This window comes from Cottoperca gobio, chromosome 10 (genome assembly GCF_900634415.1).
Source record: "Cottoperca gobio chromosome 10, fCotGob3.1, whole genome shotgun sequence".
In the NCBI taxonomy this organism is placed as follows: domain Eukaryota; kingdom Metazoa; phylum Chordata; class Actinopteri; order Perciformes; family Bovichtidae; genus Cottoperca; species Cottoperca gobio.
The window spans coordinates 20,179,976-20,198,744 of record NC_041364.1 but is presented as its reverse complement, the minus strand read 5'-3'; the positions used below and the strand labels follow the sequence as shown (position 1 = coordinate 20,198,744).

Sequence of the window (18,769 nt, the reverse complement as noted above, 5' to 3'; positions counted from 1 at the left end):
CTACTCACATTTTCATACTTAGCTTGGTTTCTACCCATGCAGGTAATATTGTTTTTTAACTGTCTAGGTTTTCTTCAATATAATTGATTAATGAGAATGTACTGTACATAACTCCTGTCAAACTTGATCATATATCTGCTAATATTGTTTGTCCAGGTTTTGAGATAGCTGTCGCTGACATTTCTGCTGCCACCTAGGAATGAATGGAAATAATAATATAAACATGAATGTTTTCTTTCCAGAAACAATGTTCCTGTTACTCTGGATGATCCACAGACCTCACACCCAACAGTTCTCAACTGAGGTACTTTCTACAAAATAAATAGTCCATATGAAAAACTGTTAATAACTGAAACTGTGTCTTTGTGTCTTTGCTTGTTTACATTTGGATGCGTGTGTGGCAGCTCTACCTGGAAGCGTGTGAGGCAGTGGTCGAGTGGTGGGAGCGGGTAGACATCCGGCTGCCTGCGTAGTTGCCTGCACCCTCAGCTCCATGACTGATCACACACTCTGTCGTAGGGACGCTCTTAGAGATGTACTGCAATACACACACAGACACAGACACAGACACACAGACACACACACAGACACACAGACACACACACACACTCACACACACACACACACACACACACACGTTTAATACTTTTTCTTATGTTTTTATTTCCTAAATAACAAACATATCATACAGTAGATCAAATATACATGAATATACAGTTATATCTAATAATGAGAGGATTCTCCTGCACATATCTTTTGTAACTCTTCATCACTTCTTTTTCATTGTTGCTATTATGCTGACTCATGCACACATTATGTCTTGGGGAGAATGGTAGGTGTTTCTTCACTCACTTTAACATCTGTCAGCTCCATATTTCTCTTTGTTGTCAATGGATCAACATTTTTATTTATGCAAAAGCCCCTTTTGGAGGCAAAACTGCCCTGAAGGCTACAAAAACCTTCCTGGTGGAGTTAAAATATAAGTGCCAAAGCTGAATAAAGTTTACCAGTGACTTAATGAACCGGCTGAAGCTCTGTGCGCTTCCTGTGCAGTTTGCTCAGGTGAAGCTGAAATCCAGTTTTAGTTTCTTCTTCTTCTGTCCCCTCTTTAGCATTAATGAATATCTGAGGGTATTCTGGAAATTCTGACACCACAATCCTATTTATAGGACAGCTCTATTTAACTACAAGCACTGACATGTCTGGCTTCATTTCAGCAGCACTTTTATAAGAAAGGGAAGTCAGCCTAGAGATTACAAAATGTGAATTCTATGTGTTCTGAATAGACAATTGTAAATGTATTGCTTTGTTGTACCCTATTAGTGTTGGCTACCAGAAGCTAAAACAAAATCACATATGCCAAAAATTAACAATATTAACTGGTTAGTTAATATGAATTTAAAAAACATGGTGGGTAGTTACTTATTTGTGCCTTGAGAGCAGTTCTGCGTCTGAGTAAATCTTGACCCTGCTGTATGTTTCTCCTCAGCATGAAGTGCAGGCTGGTCAGGAGGTGACTTGACTTCCAGCCTGTCAGTTAAACCTGACCTCAGCGTCACCTCTACTGTACCTGCCTCTGCTGTGTGTTTCTACTGTTTGGACTCACGTCAACCATGGGGATCTCCTCGGGGCCGGGCCCGGGGTGGTTGGGTCCGTTGGCCAGCATGCGGTTGGGTTGCTCCACACACTGATTCTGGTTCTGGTGTAGGTGACTGTGCATCTTCGTCCTCTGCTTCCTGGAGGGGTAGTGATGAAGGAACAATAAGTGATCTGGCAAAAGGGCTAAACCAGACACAGTGACTGATCACTATAATAGCTCTTTAAAAATGTCTCTCCTTATCTTTTAATACTTCTTTAGCACTTTACTGATCACATGATCTGATTTATAGTTACAGCTATTTTATCACGGTACTTCAGCACTGTTTCAATTGCACACCTTTTGGCTACCTAAAGCTTATTATTGTGTTGTATTCACTGTAAAATGCTCAAAATTGGAGGTCCAGAAAAATTATAATCTACCATAAAGAGCAGGTGGGATAAATGAATAAGTGACGGCTCTTAATTAATGATGTGATCGGGTATCAGGTAGTTTTAGAATGGACAATGTTATCTTTTTAGATCACAAACAAATAACAAGGTGTTTTGCTAATAGAATGTGGTGTAGTGGATTATTCACTCTACAGTAGTGGTTGAAAGTAACTAAGTACATTTACTCAAGTACTTTACTTGTTATGTACTTTTTTGAATATTTAATTTGAACTCTACTTCATCTGGGGAGTTATTAGTTAAACAATATATACAAATACAATGCATTGTTCAAGATTACATCAGCGGTTCCTAACATTTTTTGCTTGTGACATCTTACGTCTTATGGCACGTTTTCAACCCGATCTCACTCCCAACTCGTCAAATATGGCAGCTTGGTCAGAGGACCTATTCGTCAAACTATGATACTCACCTTACAAAACATACTCACCTTATTTCAGAAACGTAATGTACTTAACTTGAATATAACTTAAGTTAGGTTACAAAACATGATATTTTCCTAAACCTAACCAAGTAGTTTTGTTTGAATTCACAACGTTAACCATGGGCTGAAGTTTATTGGACTACCCTGTATGTTGAAAAATGGCACTAAAGGGGAACCCAGTGCATTAAAAAGAGACGCCAAGAGGTCCTGACCAAGCTGCTGAGTAGGGAGTGAGAACGTGTGGCACATTTCAGATGTCTATGAGGTGTTAGCAGTTCCATTAAACATCTCAGATGATTTCATTTAAATAACAAGGTCCAAAGAAGTCAAATTATCCAATGTTTCACAAAAAAAGCAAAGATTAGAGAAAAGTCCAACAAATAAATACAAATGTGTCTCGTAGAACTTTGTTTTTTCTTCTTTTCTGCCCCAATAATGATCTCACAAGTCCTCAGATTTGTTTTGTGACCCGTTTGAGGGCTCCGACCCCTAGGTTGGGAACCACGGGACTTAATTAGCTTACTGTATAAAATCTGGTCGAGCTCCACCTTGACCAGCTGCAACAGTAAAATGCTAGTTACACAGTGATGCATCAGTACCCATCTAATAATGTGGAATATAATAATATATTACTCAAAGGAGACAATTTCTGCACAACAAGTGTCTTGGATACTTTTAAGTACATTTTAGCAGCTCATTAAATTTTTTATTTTATTTTACAGTGGGTTAATTTGAAGGTTAGGAGCCTTTCATAAATAGAGAGTAATTTATGTTTCCTTCAAAGACACATACTTGGTTTTGCAGTAGGCCACCACACAGACGATGCCAACCACCAGCAGCGCCACACAGATGCCTGTGATCGTCAGCACCCGCCTCTGGTAGAGATCCTCCGCCTCTGTGGATGGAAGCACACAAACAGACACGCACACGCACACACACACACACACACACACACACACACACACACACACACACACACACACACACACATCCATGCATTGCAGACAGACAATCACAAGACAGACAAGAATACACACACACACACACACACACACACACACAAACAGCATGAGCGCTGCTCCATTGATGGTAACTACAGAAACAGCTTTCTCACTATTATCTGCTGCCATCCTGTCCACTGTTCTGTCTGTAAAACAACTCCTGCTCTATAATGTCACATGCTTTTCAGTTTTAACTGTACTTCAGTCAAACAGTTTTACTACAACAAAGAAGTAATTGTACAAGCTCATAAACATTATGATGAAAAGCAGAGCTACATCCTGACATAGAGTTGCTGCTGTCCCTATACACATATATTTACAATGGCCGTGGGGATGTGATGCTGGCACTGGAGGGGATCTGAATGCATGCCTGTGGATGGAATCCTCAAAAGACAAGTCGTCCAGATGAAAAAAATTAAAAAAGCATTAAAGCAAAAGTGTTGCACCACAATGGCCTGAGAGTAAAACACTTTAGTATTCACAAAGCTCACCATAACTATAACTGTGTGTCACTTTGACATTAATTAATTAATTAATTAATTAAGGGATGTACTATATATGCTTTAATGATCTTTATTTGACTTTTGATATGTTCCTGTGCTTGTATGGACATGTAATGTTTGTGTAAGCTATCACGTTTGACTATTAACTTAGTATACAAGTCTTTCAGGTGATCCTGCGTAGTCACACTGCAGTCTCCTAAACTTCCTGTTCAATCACATTTTACATTTTCACCTGGATTATGTTTGCTTTTGACACAAATACGTTTCTAATCAAAGTCCACGTACGGAACAAACACGGGCCTTTCATCCAGGATACCGCTATTCGTGTCCCGTGTGAAAACTTCCATAACGTAACAAGCATACTTCTTTTAAGCCAGACCATGATCTTTTAATAAATCTTACCAAATAGTTTGTTGCATTTTTTTGTTTTGCTTTGTTTCAATTCACAACGTTAACTACGTGTCTAAAACGGCGACCTTAATCTGGGGAAATAAGTGTAATGGAGTGATGCAGTTTTGTTGTATGGGAACGTAATTTTGTAGGAGACAGTGACATAAACAGTTGTATTTCCGAAAGTAGCTTTTTTCAACAGATGTATCTGGCTACCTCCCACTATGAGGGAGGTTTTCATTTTTTGTCAAAGCAAACTTCATTAATCTCTGACCCTCGTTAGTTTTTCTAAAAATAAAACTAGTAATTTAACAGCAGGCTGAAAGCAGGGTTGTGCTGCCCTCTTACATCAGTTATACGACAGTTTCTGACCACACCCATCATCACTGACAGGTTTGGTTCGGTGGATCATAAGTGTGAGCCACACCCGGCAGGTGATGTCACAGAGTCCTGGAGTACATTTCTTCATCACGGTGAGAAGGTAAACCACTTGAGGTCAGCAGAAACAAGATTTTCAGGTTTTGTTTTAAATTACTTTACAAACAATACATTAATAATCTAAACCTAACCCTAATTTAAATCAAAGTTTCCTGTCCTTGACCTTTAACTTCATGTACTCGCTCCTTTTATGGCAAAAATGTGGCGACAGCTAATTTAGTTTTTGCTTGAAAAACACTTGGAAATAGTCAACCACATATGGTATTAGTTATTTTTCTGATGCTGGAGTATTACAATTGTTAATTCTGAGTTCTCCTTTAATACTTTGTGACCATTTGATTCTGTTAGCTTCAGATAACCTGCTGTTTCAGTCATCACACCTAAATAGTTTTTTTTTATTCTACATTTTATTATTTGCTCATTAAAAATTCTCCAGACAACACTTGTGAGGATCGAGTTGGTTACAGCACTTTTATGTCAAAGTCAGTGCCTTTGGGAACATCTCTAGACAGATTTGGATCACGTTACACTGAACTACATTAAAGTCTATTACCAGGTTTGTGAATACTTCAACACATTGCTGTATCTAGGTTAAATGAGATTTCTGGGCCCGCTGTGGTGTAACACAGAACGGAAAGCGCAACGACACAATGACAGAGGGAGCAACAAACAGAACAGAACATGAGGGGAAGAGGGAGGGAATAAAAAGGAGAAAAGGCTAAGTGGAGGGGAAGGAGGAGCAGGAGGAGACATGTAGACAGAGGGAGAGGAGGGGGAGCAGGAAGAGGAGGGGGAGCAGGGACGTGTCCAGGAGAAAGGCCCGGGGAGAAACTAGTCCCCAGAAACCACAGACTGGCCTGACTTTGTCCCCTTATCAGCTAAAACTGGATTATAGAGGCCCTTGCATTGTTAGTCACGGCCGAATTAAAATCACTGAAGATCACCGTTTCTCAATGTCATAAACCTTCTGTTACACAAATACATTAGTTTCAATGTTTCTTCTCACTTTGGACTATAACTGAAGCTGTCTGCTTAACACAGCGACACATAGAACCGTCTATTTATCTAACTGTGGTTCTTATGGAAGAAAGTTGGTTGAAAATACGGTAAAACACATCAGAAAGCTTATTTTATTGATGCATTTTTGAGATCAGCTGGGGCAGGTGAATCAAAAACTGTTTCCTTTACCTAATTCATCTCTTCACCTTTGCCCATCTCCCCTCCCTCAAAAAGCTACAGACACGCCACTGAGGAGGAAGGAAGGGGGTTGAGGGGGGGGGGGGGGGGGGGGGGTTCTAAATAAAGGGCCTCTGTAGGGATTGACAAGCCCACGAGAGCCTTGGCTTGGCATTGTGTGTGTGTCACAGGGTACTGATACAGAAAGGCAAAGGGAAATGGGAAGGCGAGCTCGCTGGCACAGTGGAGCCAACAGCAATCGTGATTTAGGACAGGCGAGCTCTCGACTCTGACACTGAGTCAATCAAGGGCAGAATAATAAGGACAGACTATGTGCTCAGGCCTTTTGCTCGCTTTTGGCAACGCTTTGTAAAAATACTCGCAGCTTGCATGTTTTTATTCGACAGACTGCTGAAGCCAATATGCACATTGCCAAAGCCCAGGGGACGAGCCAGATACTTGTATTTATCGATGATGTGAAACATTCTCTGATTGTTGGACAAAGAAGGTAGCTTTTGCTCCGATATGTGGTCCAGTTAAGCTTTAATTTGCATCAGGCCCATTGCATTGTGTTTTAATTCACCTCTGCACTTTCTTTCATTAACGTATCCTCCCCAGTTAATGTGTGTCTTTCTCTAATGTCTACTATGTGTCAGGCTGTAAGAAGAGTGCATGCAGAGAAGGGAGGTTACGTGTCTTAAAAGCAGGTTAGTGGGCAGGAGAAAAAGAGGGACAGGTTGAGGGAGACCCAGTTGTTTTAGAAAGAAGATGGCACAATAATGTGTGACTGTGAGAGGATCTTGGCAAACCCTTTAAGCACAGCAAAATGAATAATAATGTTTCCATACCCATAAATTCAATTCTGAGAAGCTCTGCCAGCGCAGAAAGTTGTCGTGGTAAAAGGAAAGAGACAGATAGGGTCAGGTGTGATGTCCACTTTGGAGCAGATAAATAGTTTTCATGTCTTGTATACACTGAACCAGGATATAAGTTAATTAGTGCTGTCAATCATAGTGATTGACATGTGTACCGTCCAGTAACAGACAGACAACTCAGACAGCCTCAGCTCTGTGACCCCCAGAAATGATCAACTGAACCAAACAAAATCAAAAGCGAAGGGAGAAAATGAACCAAAGGCAGAAGGAAAGAGAAGCCAACAGGCAGGAAAAGGCATGCAGAGACAGACGGACAAAGACAGCAAGACAAGAAGCCACATCACTTACTGCTATATTTACTAGACCTCATTTCTGGAGTAAACAACAAACAGAAATACAAAACAAAATAATAATAGAAGAAACAAGACAAAAGAAAAGAAAAGATAAAAAGCAGTGAGTTACTCTCCAACATAAAAACACAGTACAGTCGATGAGGCTGGCACAGCAAATGGGGGCGGGCGCTGTAACTCGTTTGACTAATGGCAATTGTGCGCCTTTGTATTGATTACAGCATACCTCTTGTATAGCACTTTGTCCCACTACTGCAGCGTACAGCTATTATAACCTTTCATATGATTTACAGAGAAATCATCTCGGCATTCCCAATTTCCATAGCTTTGCATGCATTACTGGCGGGAAAGACAAATGCCCATACAACTAATCTTCTGTCCACCCTGACCTTAACTACTCTACCTTGTGACAGTGCCTTATGTTCGTAGCACTAGAAAAGCAGGCAATAACAAATCAACATGGATTCAAAAGAGCAGAACGTATTGCTTCAACTGACTGAAAGAGCGTCACAAAGCAAAATAAAAGCACACAGACAGATTTCAGCGTGTAGACAAGGCTTGATGATGGGGTCAAAAATAAGCAGACATTACATATAGTATGATATCTTATGATGTAAAACCTGGTCTTGTTTTAAATCAGACATTATTCAGTGTGGAAACTTCCACAACGGACAAACAGCAAGACAACATGGCATGGAGCAACAGTGTTTAAACCCTGGAAACAAGAAGAAGAGGCTCGTTGACCTCCCTGTGATTGCTGGAGCACGAAACAGCTGATGGAGGATGGAGCATTTATTTTTCTTTGTAATAAAGTATCCAAACCTACAGGGATGATTGAAGCTTCTATGCACTGCTAAATGTTAATCTTGGTTATCATCTGATTTGATATAATACTGACTATATGTGTTTCAGTGTCACTGCCCATGCAATCACAGGAGAGTGACAAAACATGCGCCATTTGCATCCCTACGATTTAAAGGAATAGTTAGACATTTTTTAAAATCTGTGTATTTATTTTCTTGCTGAGGGTTAGATGAGAAAATCGATAGCACTAACTCTACAGTCAATATGTAGCTGGAGCCTGGATACTGTTAGCTTAGCATAAAGACTGGAAGCAAGGGGACACAACCAGCCTGGCTCTGTCCTAAGGTAAAACATAAAAGCCATCTGCCCATCAGCACCAATGATTTCCAAGTAACCTCAGGCTACCGACAATACGGGAAGTCACTGCTCCTAGCCAAACAGTAGTTTAAGTTTTATGTATAAACTCCTGTAGAGCAAGTTGTAGTTTTTACATGTTGACATGATACAATGGCTCTCATGGAGGAAGCGATATACGAACAAATGTCCTTTTATTTTTGTTCGCATTAATGATTTGTTCTTATTTTGTTAGTACGCATTTATTTCTATAGTTCATCAATGTTTTCTTGTTTCTGCTCCTCTTAGGTGAGAAACTGTTACGAGTGGTCGAAAAAACACACCAAAAAAACTGCTTGTTTTCACAGTCCAGAAAAGGAAACACAAGTTTTAAATTTGAACATAAGAAAAACGCATACATAATATGGTAATATGGCAATAATAATTGGTGGCATCTGTCCAGTTCTTGGGGATGTGCCAGAGTATTTGCACACGGCACAACACCTATACAGTGTTTAGAGGGACTGTTACCTATGCTAATAATAAACAATCTGTCACACACCTCCGATGTGTGATCAAGTAGGATTCATCATTCACAGCTGGGTGACAGCAGATTTGGATGCTTAAGAACGTTGGGTGCATCTGGAGCAGACTTCTCTCATGTTTTTCTCTGAACAGAACATATATGAGAACATTAGGAGAATGTTGCTGTAAGAGGCCCGATGTGTTAACCAATGCGATTGAGAGGTGCTGGTTGGTGGATTCTGTTACCGTTGGCCAAAGCCTGGCTAGCTGTTTCCCCCTGTATCTAGTCTTTATGCTCAGCTAAGCCAAAATCTTTCCTGGCTGTTGTTTCATATAAAACACACTAACATAAGTGAATAAGCACATTTCACAAATATGCCAAACTATTCCTTTAAGCAAAACATGTGACAGAAATTAGAACATATTCAAAGTAAACCCTAGAACATTTCAAGCAGCATTTATTGAGCCACATGCTATAAAGAAAGATTTTATCAGATGATCCATGGATGCTCAGAGTGAAAACAACATTCATCACTGTGGGGTTTTATTAATAATAATAATAATAATAATAATAATAATAATAATAATAATAATAATAATAATAATAATAATAATAATAATTAATAACAGCTTCCACTGACATGATGTCAAGAAACAAAGATATTAGATAGATAGAAAAGTTCCATTATATTCAGACTTGATATGTTAAACGTATTCTAATTCTGAATCTCATCCTCGTTCACTTGCCAAATTATTTTGGTTTTGGACACGCTGTAGCTACTAGTAATGACTGGCAGCTGTTCAAAACAATGTCAGAAGGACTTACATTGTTCTCCATCTAAAGCCTTCAGTTGTCAGTCGTGCTCCGAAAAGTAAAATCAATAAAAATATTTTCTTTGTTTAATAGAGAGGCACAGTATAGAGTGAGAACTTTCAACCTTGTATTAATCATTTCTATTCACATAGTTTAGCCATGATCGTTTCACTTTTACTGCTAAAAATCTAAACAGCACCGATGGACCATCTGAAAAGAAAAGTAAGAAAGTGTTCCAATAAAAGCAAATAACTCCAACCTGCTGTATTTATTATCTCTGTCTCCTCTGTTTCTTTTGTGCAGCTCTCTGGATGAAGCTGCCACGGAAGTATTTTGTGTGCAATTCACAGATTAAAATGACAGAATTTTAAAATGTAAGAGTAGACACCATGTAAAGACGTGGTGCGTGTTGTTTTAGCAACTAGATCAAGAATCCAGTATGTAATGTGTTCTCAATAGGACTTCATGCAGATGAACTAGTGTGAAACATATCTTATGTGTAAATTATATAAAGTATGTCGATTGTTCTTTGTGGTGACCAGAGGAGCACGACGTAGGAACCAGGGGAGACAGGGAGAGGAAGGGGTGGACACGGAGGCATGCAAACTCACACACACACACACACGCACACACACACACACGCACACGCACACGCACACGCACACGCACAGAGCGCTCCCTCCATCCAACCCCTCCGATGTAGCATGCAGCATCTCAGTGAGAAGGAGACAGACAAGAGCAAATGGACATACTGTAGAAACCGGCCATGACGGAGTTTTGACAGCGGTCCCCCGTATAGTCATTGGGACACCTGATGGAGGGAAAACAAGACACAGAGGGGGGGAGATAAAACAGGAGGAAAGAGAGGAGAAGTACACAAAGACAGATAGAAAGGAGGGGGAGGAGAGAGAGGAAGGGAAGGAGGGAGACATAAGAGAGCAGAGAGATGAGGGATTAGAAACAGCACAATCCACCAACTACAGAGAGAGAGATGACCTGTATACCGTGACATCACCGCCATCAATATGATATCACCACTACCGTTAACACATCATCACAGTCATGAGGGTCATGTGATGCTGGTGCAGGAAGTAGGAAGGGTCAAACGTACAGTCGTTAACCTCACACACAAACACACGCTCACAATTGCCTTATTATGAATGATCTCATTCATTGCATCCATTTCTTAACCCCTGACCAAAACCATGATGAAACAGAAAAGCAAAGCTAAGGAAAATGTTTAAGTACGGGATAAAAAACGTGTCTGTAAAAACTGGAAAGAAGGGTTTATACAGATCTTGCCTGCCGTTTAATATTTGTAAAGCTTTCTCAGACCCAGGAAAATGTTTTTTGCACATGATGTAATGTCAATGAAAAGTCTAAAGTATGATTAGAGAGACACAATGCACATGTTGTGAGTCTCATAAAGCAGAAGCAAAGTGAGACGAGAGATTTCAGGAATATATGCTGTAAGTAAGTTCATAATTATTGGCCAGTTGTTTCTCCATATCATATTCAATCCTCCTTACATGCTCTAATCCTCTAATACATGCATGTTCTCATGATGTCTTTATTTTAAAACAGGTGCAAAAGTATCCACACGATCTACGGGGTTTTATTTTCATGGACAAAATGTCAAGACTTTTCCATGACCATTCTCGACCTATAAGTACACAAACAGAACGGTATAGTACACGTGACTCTAAACGTTAACTGTATGAAAGAAAAGCAGAAACCTTTTTCAATCTGTAATAGTTGGTTATGTTCATATTCACTTCAAATACTTCTCACTACAAGCAAAGCAAATACATTGTGTTTTATTTAAAACATCTCTACAAGCTCTTATATCAGTCTGGCACCGGCTTTCAAGCATGAGGGGAAATGGAACCGATTTTAAATCAGTGTCTTCTTAATGAATTTGATTATAAACATATTACATAAGATAGCATTATTGAAACATGTCAGAATCAAACTCTATTCAAACTTAATTTCAGCTAGCATGGGGAGAGAGAGACAGAATTAAGAAACATACGTGATAGTAAATGAAACGTTGTCATGCATCCACGCATATGAGAGCTACGCTACGTCAACAGCTACAACAAATGTATTTGTCGTTACATGACGGGGAAGGTTGTCCACAGAAGGGTTATAATTACTTTATTTAAATACAATTCCATTACTTTTCCAGGCCTGGAAAATGGGATTTTTAAATTCCATGATATTTCCAGGTTTTCCATGACCGTGGGAACCCTGAATTTGACTGAGTCGAGTGGATGTTCATTACACTAAGAATATTTTTAATGGCTAACATGGGAGGATATGTTAAGCAACACACAAAGAACAAGGCCGGGTCTCCACCAACTCCTGAGAAACATATCTTGCTCTTAAACTGCTCAATGCTCCACTTTCTGCATCGCTAACTATGTCTGTCAGCTGTTCTGTGCTGAACGGGTAGCATACAGTATGTTTGTCAGAGCTTCTACACTGAAAACAGCCGACTGCTTTTGATGGATATAAGGCTGATGAGGGATGTGAGAGTGAAGCGAATTGTTAAAGTTTTGGGCCATGAAACCCAAACAATGAGCTAAAAGAAACTGTAACGTTCTGTAGAGCTGAGGAAAACTGCACAGTGAGGTGATCATCTTCTGTGGGTTCGTCACTACGAGCGGCAAACAGCGTTTAGGGTATGCACATTCCAAAAACATCTGCCTGGATCAGAAAACAAACTGCAGGCAAAAAAATGGCCCTTTGCTGCATGTCCCACCCCCTCTCTCCCGTCTATCTCTCTGTCTCTCCAATGAAGGCAACAAAGACCGAAATAATTATCTAAAAAAAGAAGAGATTTACACACTGCACTGATGGCTCCCAGCTATTCTTCGTCAGACCAAATGACAACCACAAAGCAGGAAATGCAATACATACAAACACACTCATCAGGTGGTTGGGAGTCAATCTACTATCAGAACTGGATGACTGTCTGATACTCCCGTCAAGGGGACAAAGCATTTGTTAATGTGGTGCGGAGCAGCTTCAAAATACTTGACATGAATAATGTGCAAAATCAATGGTTATTATTAACATACCAAATGTTGACGGGATGAGGAATATGATAACAAACATCCTGCATCAATCCTCCTGGATATGTTCTGCTATGCTTATGACCAGGGATGGGAGGGTTACTTTAAAATTGTATTCCGATACAATTACTAATTACCTGTTAAAACTTATATCCAGTAACCTGCACAATATTAAAGTAACGCAACTTGATTACTTTCCGTTACTTTTGGATTACCTCAATATATATATATATGCAAGAGATAAGAAAAAATGCTGAAATGTTGCCATTATTTTGTATGTAAAGCAAGAAAAGAGGAACAACTTCACAGTACAGTGCAAGTTATCATCATCCAAGGACAACAATCTATCTATCTATCAATCTATCAATCTATCTATCTATCTATATCTATATATCTATCTATCTATATATCTATCTATCAATCTATCAATCTATCAATCTATCAATCTATCTATCTATCTATCTATCTATCTATCTATCTATCTATCTATCTATCTATCTATCTATCTATCTATCTATCTATCTATCTATCTATCTATCTATCAATCTATCAATCTATCTATATATCTATCTATCTATCTATCTATCTATCTATCTATCTATCAATCTATCAATCAATCTATCTATCTATCTATCTATCTATCAATCAATCTATCAATCTATCTATATATCTATCTATCAATCTATCAATCTATCTATCTATCTATCTATCTATCTATATCTATATATCTATCTATCTATCTATCTATCTATCTATCTATATATCTATCTATCTATCTATCTATCTATCTATCTATCTATCTATATCTATATCTATCTATCTATCTATCTATCTATCTATCTATCTATCTATCTATCTATCTATCTATCTATCTATCTATCTATCATCTATCTATCTATCTATCTATCTATCTATCTTATCTATCTATCTATCTATCTATCTATCTATCTATCTATCTATCTATCTATCTATCTATCTATCTATCTATCTATCTATCTATCTATCTATCTATCTATCTATCTATCTCTTTATCTATCTATCTATCTATCTATCTATCTATCTATCTATCTATCTCTTTATCTATCTATCTACATGCAAGTTTGTCCTGCATTATGTTTGTTGGACCAGAAATTTGGAGCGGTTCACTCATTTACTGCAAATGATCTTTTCATGCTGGGATGCCTCTCTGAAAAAGTAATAGTCTTGATGAACTGGAAAGAACAAACCATCCTGCTTTGTGATAACTTGTACTGATGTTGTTCCTCTTTTCTGCTTTATAAACTAAATAATGGAAATGTCAACCCAACGTTAGAGGCCATTGTGTGAGACTTGCGTGGTTGAATGTGCCTTGCAGAGGTCAGTGTATTTTGAGAACAAGGTTAAATGAAGCTGAAACTTTGGTTGCAGCAGGAAATCAAAGTGGTGTGCCCATTTAATCATCACATGCAGAGGTTCAGCGTGCAGCTGCAATGAAAACAACATCCTTGCTTTGTGTAACGCTGCGTTTGGTGTGAAAGCGTGTTAAAGCATCACACATGGACCCTGTAAACTAAGCCTTAAAGGATGAGTACTTGTCAATATGACCTTCTGACAAATGCAAACATTTGTAAAATTGAACTGGGATTCACAAGAATAGAAGTATGAGAGTGACACACACACACACACACACACACACACACACACACACACACACACACACACACACACACTCACACACACACACACACAGCCCTCTACAGTGTGTGAGCATGACAATGGTTGGAATAGGTTTTGGTATTTCTCGGGCACAAATAACAGCAACAGTTTACATGCAGCTGCAGAATGTGGTGTTTTGTTTCTGGATGGGTGGCGAGCTGTCAGCGATACCACGGCCTGAATATGAATCATATTCATCATATTCAGGCAACAGCCATCAAACTCACAATGCTGAAACTAACAAGTGGGCTCTTCACTGCGTCACAATTCATACACATACATAGCCCAAAATATTGTTATGTTTTGGTACTTCTGATACTTAGTATTGATACTGCCATTCTGTTCTATTAATTCTTATCAGCTCTTTAAATGGAAACCCTGCAGGACCTCATTTCAATTTATGTCCTTGAGAAAATAAATAATAAATCCTTTTGAGAGAGTGCTTCAAATCCCGAAATGTCTTGAATTATATGTTATAATGAGTGTCATGGCTTTTACCCGGCCAGCCGTAATTGATTTAATCTCTTTATTGCTATAAGTGATAGTAGATCAGCTTTTACTGTAAGTCAAATGAAAAAGTAGGCATGTTATAGAAAATCTCATCTCAAGCTGCAGTGCACATTATACTGTAGATGAATCACAGCAATTGGTGAACCCCAGTGTTATGATATCATGGGTGTGGCTCCATTACAGTCATTACAGCTCTCTGCCTCTAATAGCCACATTGTATTTATTATAGTGATTTAGTATCTGGTCAACAAGTGTATTCAGTTTTAAAAGGCAAGGACCTCCGTCTTATACTGCCCATATAACTGACCGGGATCCTCTTCCCCTCTTTCTCAACACTAAAGAGACAACTTGCATTTTGAATCAATTACAGCAAAAACCCTCGGAAGAGCCCACTCAGCAATTTCCCATAGAGTTATAAATAGAGCAGAGAGAGAGAGAGAGAGAGAGAGAGAGAGAGAGAGAGAGAGAGAGAGAGAGAGAGAGAGAGAGAGAGAGACATTCGGAGCAGAGGCAGCCTTTTACTGTATATCATTTTATTTTCTCCTTTTCCTTCCCTCTCGTTTCCCCTCTTCTCTCCACCCTTTCTTTATCTGCACAGGCTCGCCTTCCCGCAAACCCCTGACTGTACTGTTCTTTCAGCCCTGAGATCCCACAGAGGGGAAGAAGAGCCTGTGCACCTTTTGTTCCAAGAGCAAAGCCTGTGATTCATTTTCTTAGATTCATAATACAAAGGCTCTTTAAAAATAAGAGAAAGAAACCGCTGTGGACATTATGTTCAGGCATCAATACTAGGCTGAACTCGAGGCATTCGTAGATTACATTAGATTATATTAACGTAATTGATTCGCTGGGGAATTTAGCATTTCCATCCAATACATGGGCTCCTGTTTACGGCTGGAGTTTAGCAACAAAGTTCAGAGGAATCAGAATCAGAGCTATCAGCAACTCTACACAGAAAGCTATAACACAAAGACACACCGAGCTTTCACTGGCAACAGCTCGTCAGGGGGCATGTGTGTATGTCCTGATCTCCACTTTAACCTCCACACTGTTTTAGCCAGGGTGCCTTTCTCTATGGGCTGTCCTCCACTTTACCCTACAGACTCCTTTTTGCAGTACAGCGTCACTTTACCCTTCAGGGAAGAGAGGAGATTATACGTTTCCATGGTCGGCACAAAAGAGCTTCCAAATACCACCTCAACTTTCAGGGATATTAACAATTCCTGCGCCTGCCAGATCCATGCAGTGCACTGATTTGCAGCAGCAGAATCGTGAGTGTCTTCGTGTGTGGGCGTGAGTGGGGGTCTACATATCTCTGAAGCGAACAAGCCCAGCAGACAGTCTACAGACAGCGCTCTTATTTACATCCTGTTATCCACTGGCCCAAACAGACAGGCCAACAAAGGATGACAAAGCTTAGAAGCTACAGTAACTCTCTGGGATCTGCTATACCTTGCTAGTCTGCTGTAGCTTCTTGATATATGCAGTGTGTTCGTATGAAGCACAATCATGCACAGAAGGTTGAACAATTCTGAGCATTTTGTACTCCTAAATTGCTATATATGCATGTAGTAATGAGTATATGCACCCTCTCGAACAAAGTTTTCTGCTTGTCAGCACCATGAAAAAAATCTGATTTATCCTTCAGCAATGACCGGAAGGTATATCAGATGAGAGATAGAGAGAAAGGCAGGGGAGAGAAAGTGAAGAGGGGAAGCGAGGGACTATATATATATATATATATATATATATACATATATACTGAGAGAGACAGAGAGAGAGAGAGAGAGTGAGAGAGAGAAATGGAAATGAAGTAACAAAGAGTGTAGATCTGACACCAAAGGATCTAAAGAAAGATTTCTAGCAGAAAAATCCAATGGTACAGGAAGCATAACAACAAAGCTCTTGATCATGCACGACTATGCGCGCCATCTGTTATCCACACTGTCAGGGGAAGTGTTTGTTACACATCTACAAAATGACCCCGCATGTATGGCAAGTTGGAACCTAAAGATAGCAACCTTCAGTTTAGAAAATATACATTTCACAAAGTGGAAAATAAAGAGCTTTTCTCAGCTTAGGTTAATGCAAAGCTTTGGTTACCGTTTGTTTTACTTTGAACTTACAGTCGTTAGCGTACTGTGCCATTTATGTGTAGAGCAATGTTACCCTATAATTGCTAATATGCTGCCATTTTCCACCTCTACTACACTAGTGTAAGATGCAACAAGCCCCAAGTATCCTCTATGTAACCTGGGTTTTACTGCTATACCCAGTGTCAGAAATACTTTTAAACTTTCCTACACTATACCATGTACTCGACATGTTCATATAAATAAATGTCTGTTTCTCTTAGTAATAAGTTCATATATCACAGCAGTGAGTCATCGAATATCCAGTTCATGGAAATGTTTTGCACTTGCTGTTCTAAACACCTACCAGTCTGGTAGCTCATTCCTGGGAAAAAATCCTCCCACTCACCGGAAGTGGTGCGTTTTATGTTAGCAGTTTATTTCAAATAAACAGAAGAAGGAGGACTAGATACTTAGGAAGCAGTGAACCCTGTTAACCACTCCTGGTCTGCGTCAAGGCAGAAATAGTTGTGGCATCATTTATTACATTTCATATCCAACGTGCCATAAATGTGTCAAACAGCCCGTCCTGTTTCCTCCCTACTGGGACGACACAAAACCTAGTGACAAAAACCGTCACAGAGCAAAGGAGAGTAGTAGACTAATGTTTATCACGTCGGAGCTGCGTATGTCTTACTCACATTATCCCTTTACAGAAGCCAAGCACCTGCTGAACGTGTTCAGAGTTTAAAGAAAAATTACACAGACTGCTCTTTGTCTGCTTGATGTGTTTATGCATGTCTGTGTGTGTGCGTGTGTGTGTGGGTGTGTGTGTGTGTGTGTTTGTGTGTGTGTGTGTAAAACAAACGCTGAGAAAATGGACATTGTTGGGAATGATGTGGATTTGGTAGCTTCTTCCATTAAAATGTGCATCAAAAGACTCTCAAGTCTTGGAAGTCTGAGGTTAACAGAGCATGTGAACGCACCACGGCACAATATCAAGTGCCAGCCACAGTCATAGAGCAACATACCAAAGGTAGAGAGCAGGATAAGTTATAAGTTATTGTTATATTCAGTAGGCGATTTGTTCATTTTTAACAGAGGGGACGGTTTGTTTTGTTCACCCGCAACTAGAACCGCCCCAAGAATATATTCCTCAACTATATAGTTTAGAGAATATTATAGATCCAAGAGGAAACTGACAGAAGGGCAGGACCGAGAGAAAAAGTCACAATTACAAATATGTCTGCTAATACAGCACCATGGACAGCGTCATGGCTCTATGAACACACAGGTCATGGCTGGGGCCGTAGATTCTAACTTGGTTAACAGGTTAACAGGTTAACAAGCGGCATGCATTTAGGTCCTTTTGCTAAGGGGGTGGCATCCCCACTCAAATCGCCTACTAGTTGTGATAACGATGACAAATAAGGAACTATGAATTACAGTAATGTAGTCAAGTGTTAGCAGTACTATAGGGAGACAACTTCAAAACAGATTGACAACACGTTAAATATGTAAATGTCAGATTTACTCCAGATCGAGCCTCAGTAAAGAAACGCTGTGTGACTGTTGCAGTTATCTTTCAGGGAACACTGTCAGATGGGTTAGGATTCAGCAAAAGTTCTTGTCAGTGGTGAGATTGTGTAAAGCTATTTGCCTGGCTTCTTCACGATCCCCTGCCAAATGTCAACTTTACAGCTGTTAGTGAAGTTCACGTAATCAACGGTGGATAA

General features: G+C 39.6%; 1 protein-coding gene across 2 annotated transcripts in view; it reads right to left on the bottom strand.

Annotated features, from left to right (window-relative positions):
* The window catches only part of nrg2b (neuregulin 2b), a 58,665-nt gene that overhangs the window by 8,742 nt on the left and 31,154 nt on the right, over positions 1–18,769 (bottom strand). Inside the window, exons 5-9 of one of the 2 annotated variants that reach the window (XM_029442098.1) lie at positions 10,432–10,490; positions 6,827–6,850; positions 3,263–3,365; positions 1,607–1,736; positions 411–538 (exon numbers count right to left, since the gene is read on the bottom strand). In XM_029442098.1, coding sequence (XP_029297958.1) covers positions 411–538; positions 1,607–1,736; positions 3,263–3,365; positions 6,827–6,850; positions 10,432–10,490 — 444 coding nt within the window. The remainder of the gene's footprint in view (positions 1–410; positions 539–1,606; positions 1,737–3,262; positions 3,366–6,826; positions 6,851–10,431; positions 10,491–18,769) is intronic. The other variant, XM_029442099.1, reaches the window with a different exon arrangement.